Genomic DNA, 14170 nt, shown 5'->3' with positions numbered 1-14170 from the left:
TAGCATTGGCATTACTATTTGTATACTTCATCTGCAGCACTGTCTTTGTAAGCATGACCAAATACAAACTAGTATTTTGACCTATCCTTCAAACACCTCCGGACCCACGGATGGATATTTGCAGCATTTGACTTTAAAAAGGCCATGTGACTTTTTTCTTTCTCCACAGTTTCTAGAAACTTCTATGGGTAACCGCAGGCTCTTTCTGCCAGAGCTGGGACTATTGGCGTGGCCCAGGCTAGGCCGGCGAGTCTCTGCAGGAGCTGCTTTGCCTCCCTTGCATAAAGAGCACAGGAATATTCATGGCGTGCCTGTTCGCGCAGCCACCTCGGTGCCTCGCTGCTCGGCCGTGCTGGGCATCCCCGTGAGAGCTGCGGCCGCCCCGCGCCGCTCTCCGGATCGCCCGTTCTGGGGGCCCGCGCACGGCAGGGGGGGCCGGCAGCGCTGCGCGGGCGCGGAGGCGGCGCGGGCATTTGCACGGGCTGCGGGCAAAGCGGCTTCTGGCGGCTGCTTTATTTTTAGCCGGGGCTCGGCGGGCGTTGCAGGCGGGGCGGCAGGAGGGGAGGCAGCAGCGAGCCCGGCGCGGGCAGGGCGGGCGCTCGGCGCGGCAGCGGCGGCAGCAGCAGCAGCGGCGGCAGCGGCAGCAGCAGCAGCCCCGGGGTTGCCGCAGGCAGCTCGGCTGCAGAGCCGCCTCCGTGTGCGGGGAGCAGGCGGCAGCGGCCTCGCCGCGGGCGGGCGGGCGGCTCGCTCCGTGCCCCGGGCACGGCGGGGACCGCCACCAATGGCCAGCGCGCGGCTGGAGCTGCACGAGCCGCCGCCCGAGCCGCCGCAGCCCGAGCTCGCCTTCGGCGAGGCGCAGAAGTGGATCGAGGTGAGCCCGCCTGCTGGGACGCGTGCCGGCCGCGACCGTGTGCGGGGAATCGCACGTGTGTGTGTGTCGGTGCGTGTGTGTGTCTGTGCATGTGTGTGCGTGCGCGTACTGCTTCCATCGGGGACGCGCCGCTTGGTGATCCAGTTTCTCCCCCCTCGCCCGGGCTCAGGGACTGCGGGCGTTTTCGTTCCTGCCGCGCTCTCGCGCCCGGCCCCGCAGCCTCCCGCCGCCTCCCCGCACTGCGCTTAATCCCTTAATCGCATCTGCCCCTCGCCGGGCTGCGCTGCCGGAGCGGCTCCGAACAGGCGCAGGTGCGAGCGGAGCGGGCGCGGAGGGAGCCGCGGGGCGCGGGGACCCCTGTCCCGCTGCCCCGGGAGGGTCGGCCCCGGGCCCCGTGGCGGAGGCTCCCGCGGCAGCGCTGCGGCCCCGGGGCCCAGAGCTGCAGCCTCGCTCTGCACAGGGCGGAAAAATGAGACCTGGCGCTCGGGTTATAAAATGCGAGGACAGGCAGGTGGTGGATGAAATTTAATAGTTAAATATTTAGGCGTGTAACAATAGAGTCACTTTAAATAGTCTCTTCGTCTGCTTGCTGGTACAGAACGCATATGAAGGTGGCACAAACCAAGACACCAGGGTAATAGCTCCCTTCAGCCGCAGGCTTTCAGTTTAATCTGCAGATTTTAGTAAGCCTCAATAGTTGGTGTTTCTAGCAGGGCTTAGGCAAATTGTTAGGAACTTTTCCCTTTTTTTTTTTTAATATTTCCTTTATATCTGGGGAGCACTTCAGGCACTTGAGCTGAAATTCTCAGTATATCAAGAGCAATGGTTTACTCCAACACCAACCAGAAAGGTAATGCTGTGTCAGCCCCCAGTAGGTTTGTGCCGCCACAGTAAAGCTGGCCGGTCTCAGACCACAGACAGGAGGACAATAGGAACCCTAGGAAGGGCTTTTGTGGCCAGGAAAGGTGAGTGGACAGGGAAATGATAGACTACAAGAGGAAAAGTGGAACATAAATGAATACTGCTTTTCTCAGGAAGGTGGATACTGTGGTTTCTGTTTATCCTGTGTAACACAGGGCTGAGGGGCAGGCGCAGCGCTTTGCTATCCGCACAGTGCAGTTCTGCTGCCTGCTAATGAAGGCAGGAGCTCAGTGGCTAAGCACTTCTGCGTAGGTTATGAAGTTGCCAGCAGTGTCTCCAGGTAGAGACACTGGGAATATAAATCTTCCTGTTTAAGAGCAGAAACTTGAGGATCAGGTGGAAACTTCCCTCTTGGGCAGTTTATTCTGCAGTTCTCACGCCTTTTTTTGTGCAATCTAGGGCCTGATGAGAAGAGCAGAAGACTCCTGGTGCCATCAGTGCAGGCCAGGGAGGTCCACGTGTACAGGGGAAATTGCATGTACCTTCTTATGCCTATTTGTTCACTTTTTAATCCCTATTTGGCTTAGGCTCTGGAAAGCAAAAGTTATTTCTTCAAAAATGTCACTAGTGTTGACCATTTACATTTAGATGATTTGGACTGAGCAAATTATGCAGAATGCAGCACTTCCGCCTGAAGTTAGTGAAAAGCAACATCCGTTTAGAAAAGAACTGTGAAGAATGAATGTTGTAGGTATCATCATTCAGTGAGTCAAGTCTTATTGATTTGGGTGAAAACCAGAACTTGGAGGTCATGCTGTGCCCCCCAGTTAGTTCTGCAGTTTTCTTCAATTAACTTATTCTTTGCCTAACAGACATTAGTAAATTTCCAGTGTAATGTCTTTTCCAGACCAGCTCTGCCCATTTAAAATGACTTTTCTCTCAAAATAATGATGGTTGTAAGAAGGTTAGTGAAACTCTTTTAGCATGGAGAAGACAGGCTAGTGAGGAGCTTAACATAAGTATGAGGCACCTCAAAACCTGTTTTAGGATGTAATTAGTGCCACACAAGGAAATTTTAAGACAGAGATAGACACATCTAAGAAACTCTGAGCTTGCTGTGCATTTTGATTTCTGAAGAATAAACAAGTTGTGTGACTCACAAGTTGGGTTCTCATCTCTTTTAAATGCGAGTGCTGTCAGTGTTGTGCAGCACGGATGGGAATCCACCCTGTGGACTGCGGTGCCTTTCTGCCCTCGGGGGCTGGAGAGGGAAGCAGCCTTCCCCTTACGGCTGAGCAGCGAAGGCACGAAGTGCTGCATGTCCACATCCTCAGAAGGACTCGGGTACCTCCCGTCCCCTGGTCCAGAGGTCTCGGAAGTCCTTCTGTCCCCCCTAGGTGCCTAACTTTCCACCATAGCAGGTCACCTGGATGCCACACATGTTCTTTTTCCGCTTCCAGAATTAGTTCAATGTGGACCCTACAGAGCAGGGGATCTAATAGGCACTGAAATTTGGGTGGATCCTCGTGGGGGTTCTTCATCCCTCTGGCTCCCCATCTAAGAGCTCTGAACTAGAAGTGCTGAGGGGTCCAGTTGAGATGAAAAAAGGGCTGGGGCTCTTGTTCTCACTGTACGGCTGCTTATGTTTCTAACAGCTTGTGTGTTTTGTGAGAGTATTTCAAATAGTAATAGATTTGATGTGGTCTCTTTATTGCAGAAGGTGAGATTTTGGAATTTCATGGGCTTTCAGATTCAACTTGCAGTAGGAAAGCAGAGTTCGGCGATGCCTACATAGTAAATTTTGCATGAATGTCACCATGCCTCCCTCTGTGTAACACTAAACCAGTCCTATTATTTTAGTTTAGCTAGGCATGTGCTATTTCAGTGGAGAATGCCATCTTAATAATAAAATGAAGCGTATTAGTGGCACTCAGAAGACTTAAAATAAAGGCACCAAATGAAAAACCCTGTGAGCCCGCTGCATCAATCTGCATTATTAAAGGTGCAGTATCTCATTTCAATTACACATCTCGGGTTCCCTGGAAGATTATATCAGCCTTGTGAAGTGTAATGGGTTACTACAGCAAAATAAAAAGTCTCATTTAATCTAGTGTCCTATAATCTTAAAATGTCTCCCTAGCATGTGTATTTAAGCAAGAATAATGGATGGTTAAAAGATCATGTGTATCAACAGAGTTATTCTTGCCTCAAAGATTCGTAATCAAGTTGCACTTAGTACTGGTGTAACTCCTCGGGGTACTGTTATCTCAGGTCACACCACCTAGCCTTGCCTCATTACTATGCCTTCTCCTCGTTGAGAGTTGGTTCAATTAGGGATGTCTTTTCCATAGACTTGTATTCCTTCGAAACTTTGCCGGCTGATAAGAATGCTTCCTTTATAGTTATATGGTAATAATAAACAAGCCATGTTTTCTCTCTCCTGTGTGTTGAGTATTTGTCTTTGCTGTCCCTTCAAGAGGCTAAAAGGCAGTAACTTCTAAGAAGTCCTCCACTTCTCTACCAGTGATATTCCCTTAGACAATTCCTTTTGTTAAGGAGAAGTTTGCCAGCCAGAGGGATTTGATGGGTGTTTTTCTTTTTTGCTCCTTTATTTTTTCCTAGCTAAACATTTATCTCGGTTAAAACTCTGCTACCTTCAGTTCCGAAATCTAAGTTGGTAACAGGAGTGGTGTTGTCAGCAGGAGAGATGGGGCCAGATGCATTAGTGCTTCTGGATGTGTCACATCATACAGCACTAGAGACATGTCACTTCGGCACCACTGTATCTGTGACGTGGCACCGGGGTATAATACCAGGAGAGTGACTCAGGCCTATCAAGTCTTCACTTCATGTGACCGTCTTGTGTTAGGGGTCTGGAGACAAAACTTCTTTAGCATGTGTGTCTCTGATGGGGATGAAGTGCTGACGAAATGAGGCTTAGGGCTTTCACTGCAAAAAGTAATTTAAAAGGAAATAGAAGTCATTCATTGACAAAATCTGTTTTAATTGCTGAAGGGACCTGACAGGATTATCTGATGTAGAGGCCTGGAGCTTGAGGAACAGTGAAGTTTGTTTTTATGACCTTCAAAATGTGTCATGACACTGCATGGAGTGCCTAGACTTTGAGAGACATTTGAGATACAGCTGCTATATTAAAAAAAAAAAAGTATTGGTTAAGCTAACTGATTTGCTTAGTATGTGACTAAACTCTATCCTTCAGGAGTCTTTTTATTTCTTTTTATGTGTAGACATCTACTTTTACCTTGCTTTGAAGCAGACTTTGGATCCTTGTGTAGGGAATCAAATCCCTTTGGGCATTGGTAGCATTCCTGGAACAGTGGGGCCTGGAGCCAGACTGGGACCTTGGGGTGCTGCTGTAGTCTCACTGTTACTTGGGTAGGAATAGATCAAATACAACAAGTACAACGAGTTATTTTGTGCTAGAACTTTGTGCCACAAAGACACCTGCTTATGGTGAGGGGGTCCAGCTTGCAGGAAAGGTGCTATGTGTGTTTCCAAATCCAGTGAGTGAGTGGAGCAGAGGTTCCCAGTTACCTTAGTAGGCTTCAGACCTTGCCCTTGAGCTTTCAAAGAGAATTTTGGTACATGGGGTGGGATTCATCTTACTTGACTTCAGGCATTTAACTTTCTAGAGGATGAATCTACATTTCTCCCTTCATGACAGGAGAGCTGGAGTGTCCTCTCCATGCTAGTTCCTTGGATTAGAAGAAACCTATGCAAATAGCTCAGGCAATCTTGTCTGATCTGTGAACAGCTGAAATTAGACCAGGTGCATCCTTTCCACAGCGTCTACAAAGCAGCCAAAAAGAGCCGAAGATTTGTGGCTGACCTCTGGTGGATTTGAATTCAGAAAAACTTCGCTGTGTAGTTAATTTGTACTGTACTTGGAGAAGAGTCCTCCCTTATTTTTATCTCTACATCTCCTCCTAGGCAGTATTTTATGATGGCAAACAAGGCAAATGGGATGCTCTTCATTCTGGCTAAATTAGTCATTCAGTGGAATGAAAGCCAAATTGATTTAAAGAGGGTAGGAAAACCTGTCCAGACTCTGTGATCCCCATGTTCAGGCTATCACCTTCTAGAAAGTTTTTTTTCAGTTGCTCGGCAGCTGACCTTCTCTCCTGTACACATGGGCCCAATTTCCTTGTCATGAGATCAGTCTAAGCCATGTTACAAGTAGCCCTTGGCATGGGGTGAGTGTGGGTGGGAACAGACAGAACAACGATACTATTGATAAAGGGATAATGTCAGGAAGTGCAAGACTGAGTTGTTAATTGTCTTAAACCTGAATTAATTTCTCTTTTCATTGCTAAAATTTTGAAATAAGAAAAAGATGTGCCCCTAAGACCAGTGTTTGGAATGTCATCATTGTTATGCAATGGGTGTTGAAGACCAGTTGTACACAGCTATTTAACCTCATTCCACTTGTTCTGGTAGTGGAAACTGCATTTTTTTTTAAAGAAAGTATTTGTCCCCTAGAAATGGAGGTGGAATGTTTCCCAAATAACAGGGATAAATAGCTGATCAATAGGACATAATTGTTTTTACCTTCTAAAATGTGTTGGCTGATATCTAAGAAATGGTGTATTACAATGGGTTATAAAAATTATATTTTTTTTTATTTGGAAAAACTACCAGTTTAGAAACTTTTGACCCACCCGGGAACAAATTTGCCTGTTGGTTCTCTGTAAATATCTCAACAAGAACAGTTTTAGAACAGCTTTACTGAAAAGACAAAATTGGTAGGGGCAAAAGTGTAGTTCAGTAGATCAGTTGATGCAGCACAGGTGGAAGGTGTGAACGATCTAGCATGCAGACCCTGAAGATCTAAGTTTTCCTTCCTTCTCCCTGCACTACATCATTAAAAAATAATAAAAAGTACCGTGTTGCCTTGCTGTGCTCAGTCTCTTAAATCATGATGAGTACAGCAGTGCTGCTATGGTACTAAAGACACGACATCAAGATCGATAGCTGAGACTTCCCCTAACTGTGCTAAGAATCTTGCCAGATGAGCAGTGTGTGTCCGAGAGGCAGAGGGGCTTGCAAGAAACGTTCTCCAAGGAACAGAGTACTCCTGGCTTGAAATGAAAAGCTACCCTATTACCGAAATTTATTTTATAAACAGAGTGAGTGTACTTCCCTCTACAGATGGCTTAATCTAGCAATGCCAGCTGTGGCGCTTCCCGGCAAGGATGAGAATCCTAGTGGAGAAGTTTCCTTTGAAAATCAGCCCTCCAAACACCACCAGTCTTCTATTTGTGCTGCAATATGCAGGACTTTTGAAGGTCAACAGAATAAGTACAAAGCCCCGAAGGCAGGCTAGGCTACTGCTTACAGCAATACAGGGTGAGGAGTGAGTGCTTGGGGGGCAGTTCTGCTGGAAAGGACTTGGGGAGACCTGGTGGATGACTGACTAAGCCTCAGTGAGCAGCGTGTCCTCGCAGCAGTGAAAGCTAGCACTCATAGTTATCATGGGCAGAGCCAGCAGGCTGACTGGAAGGATTATTTCCTTGACTTGGGACTTGCTAGTCTGCATTAGAAATGCCTGATCCAGTTTCTGCTCTGCTGGTACATGAAGGACATTGTAAGTGGGAGCGAGATGGTTGGGACTGAAGCACTTCTCCTGTAAGGAGAGGCTGAGGGAGCTGAGCTTTTCGAGCTCGATGAACTGAGAGCTTTGGGGAGACCTAGCAGCACCCCCAGCCGTCACCCCCACTTCTATAAGGAGGTCGTTGAGGTACGGGGCCAGAGCATGAGGGGCTGCTCAAAATCTAAAACAGGGGATGTCCTGAGCAGGAGTATTGGAAGTTCTTCCTCATGAGGACAAGATGCAGGTTGGCCAGAGGGCCTGGGGAATCTCCATCCTTGAAAGTTTTTGTGCCTACCTGGACAAAGTTCAAAGCAGCCTAGTCCAACCTCAGCACTGACCCTGTTTTGCACAGGAGGTTGGGCTAGAGGGCTCCTCAGGCCCCGTCCTGCCAGAATTATTCTGTGAATCTATGACTTCTTGAAGGGAGACGAATGAATATAACTGAGATTGTTTTGTTTTAGTTTAATGCAACTTTATTGATTACTTATTACTGTTGGGATTAGGAGCCTATTTACACAAAAAAGATTCTTTTCCATTTGAATGCAGATCTCGCGTGGCTTGAGAGAGACATTTTCAGAATATGTTACTGAGTTTCCTTTGTGTGCAAAATGCTTTCAGTTTCCAATCTGACTATTTTTAATAGGCCACCCATTTTATTTTTTTTAATTTAGAAAACAGTAAATATGATTGATGGCTTTGGTTTGATGAGATTTTTTTTTCCTGCTTGGGATCTTATGCCAAAGACAGTTTGGTTTTGAAAGCAATTTTGACAAGCTCAGGTTTTGAAAAATAATGTTGCTGTGGCTTGTTAGCCATAGCGAGGTTGTCAGTGATGCATGGAGAGCTTCCCGGGCTCAGGAGTAGCGTGGTGAGTGGAAGCAATTATTTAATTCCTCTTTGTGCGGTTGAATGAGGAAGGTAAGGAGGAAATGATTTCCATTAATCTCTCCTTCCTAGACATTTCTCATGATACTGTTCCATGCTGGAAATAAGACAAGGATTTTTCCATCATGTGATCCTACAGTGGATTTCAGGAACAGCATGAAAGGAAAAAACCTCTGCTGGGCCTTTTCCCTCTACTATTACAACCTCAAAAATCTCACCACCTTTGTTTGACCTCTCTTTGGGTTTCAGAAGAGTCCCAGCTCTCTGGCTACCCACAAGCTGTAAAGAAAATGGCTGCACATACTCAGTAAGCTGAAAAAAATAAAAATAAAAAGGAATCCACATCCTGAGACTCTAAATACTTTCCCTCTTGTGTTTCCTTTCCCATAGGTGTTGGTAGGGTATTGCAACTATGAGCAGCTGGAAATCTGACTGGATTAACATACCATTTTAAAATACATTAGACTTTAACCTTTCTTCTGTTCATGTACACATTGTGGCAATTCAAGCTTTTCTCCAGGACAGTGAGAGGCTGAAACCTATATAAAGGAGTAATACAAGAGGATTCTTAAGTAACTTTTTAGATCTGATGCTTTCAACAAAATTGCAGGCCAATGGCTTTGACATAAGGTATTGATAATGCCTAATCGTGTACTATCATAAGTAGCCCCTTACAGAAGATGGTATATGGGAACTTTTGGACGGAGACACTGTGACCCGAGGAGGCAAAGTGCCATCTTTTGATATTGGGACTTTCCAAGGTGGCAGAACTGAAGAAAAAAAGCCTTGCATGTCCCTTCCACTAAAACTAGAAGGACACGATACTTGGGAATTGATTTGAATTTCTACAAGAGGCCACAGACTGGCACAATTAACTATAACCTCTGACTTGAGAAGCACAGTCCTACTTTTATGTAACAGAAGGCTGATGGCCATAAATAACTGATTTCGTGTGGAAGTGGAATAGCTGCAAGCCTACAAAGGACATGGGGTGGAGATTAAAGACCCTTGCCGGTGGTTTAGGTTGCAAACATTGTTTTCCAGGCAATTTTCAGGAATTTAGATGTCTTTCCAAAATGTCTTAAAACAAATGTAGCACAGCCCCCAAATCTATAACCTACCACTTCAGCTTGTAGCTGAGTACAAGTGGTCTGGGAAATCGCTCAGCTAATAACTCTGATGCATTTTTAACACCTGAAATACAGGTGTATTGGGTGCTTTCCCCCATTTTCAACACAACAACCAACCAGACAAAACACCCTTCTTCCAAGTTTCTACTTGACTGATCTTGCAGTGTCCTAAAAAACAAATTTTTGGCACTCTTTTGTTAGGGAATGAAAGCCCAAATGTCTGGGGAAAAGCACTGAAGTTCTTTCCTCCCCACCTCCATTTTTCTTGGATAACTCCTTGTTTGAACTGTCATTGGTGGCTTGCCTTTGTGAAAATTTTCTTCTATTTTTTTTTCCTAATTAAAATAGGAGCCATGATGTGTTAGCTGCAGGCTGCTACTTGGCAGAGAGCACTTTGTGGATGTGACGGGAGGAGCGAGGAGCCTGGCGGGTCTCAGGCAGTGTTGCTGGCAGGGATGCCAGCCTCTCCGGACTTCAGCGCATTCCTTCACCGCTCAGCCTGTCCTTGTTTCCATGCAAATGCTGTGCCTCGTTTCGGTGGGCTAGTGTGAGTGCACCAGGCATTGCCCCTGAGAGCTCTCGAAATCTTCCTCAAGTCCAGAGGCATAAATCTAAACACGTAATCTAGGCAGAAAAAGTATCAACAAATGTAAACATTTATTTATTTGTTTGTTTGTTTTCTGCTTTTGATGAATTTTAAATTGGTGATTTTGGAGGGGGAAGGGTCCTGATTCAGGAGCATGCACGTGCGGCGTGTGTCTTTTGCCAGTGTTAGGATAGCCAAGAAAACAGACTGATTCCCAGGACAATGTCACCAACAACAGGAAGAAGACAATGTCATAACTGGTGAGTCATAAAGGTGACTCTCTCTCCTCGGTTGGAAGAAATGATATAAAGCACAAGTCTGACATCCTACTCCTCCCCAAATCAATTTAATTGGGCAAAGGGGCCTTTGGTTTTGCAATAACATGAAAAAAAGTAATAAATCAATAAAAGTTCAAGCAACTCAAGTGATCTTTTATTAGAAACAGCTTGGTTTTCTAAAGAGAGGCAAAAATACCCTCAAAACATTTTAATTATGAACATGCAGATATTCGGTCTCGCTAGACCGTATTTTGTTGCCTCTCTCCGAGCAGCGCTGTGCTGCCCATATTGCCTCTCTGGCGAGGGTGCCGGGCTGCTGGGAGCAGTCTGGCAGGAAGAATGTTCTGCCCTTGGAGCTGCTGGCCACGGGCAGTGTTACGTTTCAGCCTCCGAAGTGCCTGGGCACCCAGGCCGCGTCTTCAGCTGGAGGTGGCGGCTGCGGCCTGGTGGCTGCTGGCACCTGCAGCGCCTTAGATTGGCACAGCACAGCTGAGGAGCTGGGAGACTCCCCGCCACGAGGTAAGAGTAAGGGGAGCAGGGTGTTAAAAATAAAGCAGATGAAGCTTGAGATAGCCGCAAGTAGCTTTGTAACATAAATTCACCTCCCCCATTTATGGTTTTCGGTGATTCCTTCTCCCAGGAAGCAGGCACCAAGGCTGCAGAAGGTCGCTGGCTCTTGGCACTCTTCAGAGATGACCCATGAGCTGCTCTTTGCAGCTTGGCATGTGTGGGGGGGCACTGCACGTAGTGCCTGAGACTGCCTGAGCGTGCCAAACTGCAACACCCAGGCTTCCATTTAGAAATGCATCATGATTTAAGTGCTTTGTAACTTTATTTTTTCCCATCATTTTCTCCTTGTGAGTGGCTTCAGGGGAGAAAGGAAGCAAAAGCCTCATGGATTGCTGCTGGGTAACGATGATAATTCACAGGGCTAGCTCTGAGAGGACCTTGCAGTAAGATTTAGTAGAGAGCTTGTCTACCAGTGCTGTGGGATTTTATCCATTAGGTTCCTCTCATGGTAGTTTGCTGGTCTTTTGTCTCGAGTGCGGGTTCTGGTTAAGGGCAGATGGTGCAGTCCTAAACTCTGTTAAATGGTATTCGCCCTACAGTGTGCAGGAAACTGCTGTGTAAAGAACTGGAAAAGTTTGAGGCCTGGAGTGAACTTATCCTGCTCCTCCGGACTATGAATTCCCTCTGCCAGAAGTCTAATGAGGTTTCTGGAGGGAAAGAGCCTGTTTGGCAATTTCTAGAACGTGGCAACTATCTTTTTCCTAGTGCAGTGACAGATTATTTGGACTAATACAACTCAGAAACAGAACTGCAACGTCCTTCTTGCTCACAGTGCAGACTGCCTGTTTCTTTCTCACCATAAGCCCATCTGACTTCATATGGGACTTTAAGTTGGCCAGAGCTCTCGGACATTTTACACCCTGTTTGGGCAGGGGGTTTCATTTTGTATAAACTACCAAGAGGTCATGACTGCCCCAGTAATCCATCTGTTAATACAGAGCAGACGAGGTGGCCTAAGATGCTTGATGCATCTTTGTCACATGGGCACTGCCAACTCTGTATATCCTGTGAGTCCCAAGTGCTATCAGATATCTATTATTTTTGTGGGGAAATGGCTGTCTCAAGCTTACTTGAATAATTTGTGTGTAGTTGGTGACCCAGCTTCCTTATACCTTCATAGACTTTAGTGCATTTAAAGTTTTTTTTCATATAACCTCATTCCTGGGTTTCTCCACGGGCCTTGCTTTTCGTGCTACTTGAAGGGCTGACAACGCTCCGCTGCCGTTTGAAGCACTGTCGTGGGCACCAGAACATATTTCTTGTGTTAGAATTTCAGTATCTCTTGTTTCCTGGGCTGCACTTAGGAACTGAACCAAGTGGGTGAGGCCTTGGCACAGCCCAGCTGCTATGCCCCGAGCTCCTGATGAATGTGTTTGAAATGAACCTTATCCTGTTTCACCATTTGCAAGGCAGTCCAAATCTGATGCAGAGAAAACAAATTTAAGAGATTTAGTTGAGAGAAGGGAGGAGATGAGGACAAGTACAGAGTCAGGATAAAGAGCATCAAGGAAAACAACCTGTAACAGATGAGCACTTCAGATAATATAATCTAGATCAGGCTTTTCCAAGCCAGGAGAGGCGCATCTTCTTGTACTGGAAGTACACGGTAGCAATTCTGCTGTGGATTTGCCTTCAGCAATGCTAAGCAGAGCCTAATAGAGCTTCTCTGTTTTATAATTTCTGTGAGTTTGTTTATTTTCTTAACAGTTTTTATATGCTGGCGTTTCATATCCCTCCCACCTCAGTGGAAAGTAAGAAGTACTGAGTGCAGCTCTGCACAGACTTCGCACACCTTCTCTTTGGAAAAGATTTGAGATAACTCTCAAATTTGCTCTTTGTGTCGAGGTTGGGCTGAATGTATCACTTTCCAACTCCAGGCAGTTGTTCCTCCAGCAAACTTGAACAGAATTTCATCTTGACAGCTGGTTTTGCTGACGTGATTCCTCGTAGTGGTTATTCATGGGCAGAAGGCTCTGCCTGGAGTATGCAGTCATTTGGCAGACCTATAAAACCAGTAATTCTGTAGTGCTTAGAAATTTCAGCTTGCGCTGCATCCTTAATCTTTGGGAGCTTTTAACTTAATTGCTGGGTAGACAAAAAGTAAAGACTTACCATAAATACTTTTTTTTTTTCCTACCTCTTTTTCTTGTCCCCCCAGTAAGCTGAAACCTTGAGAGCTGACTTCTTTCAGCATTGCTTGTTCTTGGACGACACAGATACCATATCTATGCTTTGGGTGCTGTATACATTCCCAGAACAATTGGTGAAGTCCGTAAAAAGGACTTTTTAAGCATATTTGTGTTGTATGCTCCTTGAGGATGATTCTCTGTAGCTCTGAAATTTGCCTGTCTTGGACAGCGTGGTCCTGAGCAGGGAATTATTGCAAGAGAGGTGGCGATGGCACCAGTGGTTTCTCTGCTGGCTGTGCTGATGGTGCAGATGGGCTCCTTCCAGCCTGGTCTCCACTTCTTCTCTGGAGGGGGTAAGAGCATCTCTTCTGAATACAGGTGGCCCATGTGTACTCGGAGGAGAATACTTAGAATTTGGGGGATTCTCAGTGCTTCAGCGACCGTTCCTCTCACTCCTCTGGTGCTTGGCGGTCAAGTAACTACTTGTTCATTATGTTCATTGGGAGCTCTAGTTTTAAGCTAATGTACTAGCAGCTTATTCCTCCTGTGATTAAAATGAAGAGTCACTTCTGTTTTGAATCGGTAGCTTAGTTTGTCCTGGCAGCGGTCCAGGCTGCATGGAGAGGCTTTAATTCCTTATGGATGTTGTTTTGCTGCTGATAAGCAGGTAAAAGGAAGAACTCTGATTGGGGTGTGTGCTCTCACATCTGTTTCTTTCCAAATACATTGCTCACTGGCCTTGAATCTCTGACATGATGAAGAGCATGTTAAGAATATGTATTGGTCCCTCATGGTCTTCATCTCACGTTAGCTCTAGAGACGCCTATTTGCACATTGTGCCTATAATGTTCTGTGTAATTCTAAAAAGAATTGTGATAACCTCTTGATTTTTTGGATGCCAGTATCCTTTTGCGTAGCTGCATCAGTTCGTTGCAGTTTATCTTGCTGCCTGAGAGCACTGAACGAATTTGATATGTTTCTGGGGAGCAGTTCTGCCCTGGACTAGCCACGGGTGTGAAAGCAGAGAGACAAAGGTGGTTTTCAGCATTGGAAAGAACAAAGCCACGAATAGAAGGGTAAAAGAAGTGATGGTCTTTCAACGGGAGGTAAAATCCACTACTCTGTTCAGCTGATGTGTGCTGTATTTTTAGGCTTTACTGACTTTGGTGCAAGATGCCACATTTTTTAAAATGCCAGTCCATCTTATGTTTGAAAAAAAATATGTGGAAAAGATATGTGCGTGTGAGAC

At 46.0% G+C, this 14170-nt stretch overlaps 1 protein-coding gene across 1 annotated transcript in view; it reads left to right on the top strand.

The window, feature by feature from the left end:
* The first annotated feature begins 716 nt into the window (after positions 1-716).
* LIMCH1 (LIM and calponin homology domains 1) overlaps positions 717-14170 on the top strand; it is a 157825-nt gene continuing 144371 nt past the window's right edge. Inside the window, exon 1 of the mRNA XM_088524767.1 lies at positions 717-871. Within this exon, the coding sequence (XP_088380893.1) occupies positions 782-871 (90 nt within the window). The 5' untranslated portion in view covers positions 717-781. The remainder of the gene's footprint in view (positions 872-14170) is intronic.

This window comes from Tinamus guttatus, unplaced genomic scaffold (genome assembly GCF_059628265.1).
Source record: "Tinamus guttatus ecotype Peru unplaced genomic scaffold, ASM5962826v1 Tinamus_guttatus_pri_ptg000213l, whole genome shotgun sequence".
In the NCBI taxonomy this organism is placed as follows: Eukaryota; Metazoa; Chordata; class Aves; order Tinamiformes; family Tinamidae; genus Tinamus; species Tinamus guttatus.
This window is presented reverse-complemented; position numbering and strand designations above follow the sequence as displayed.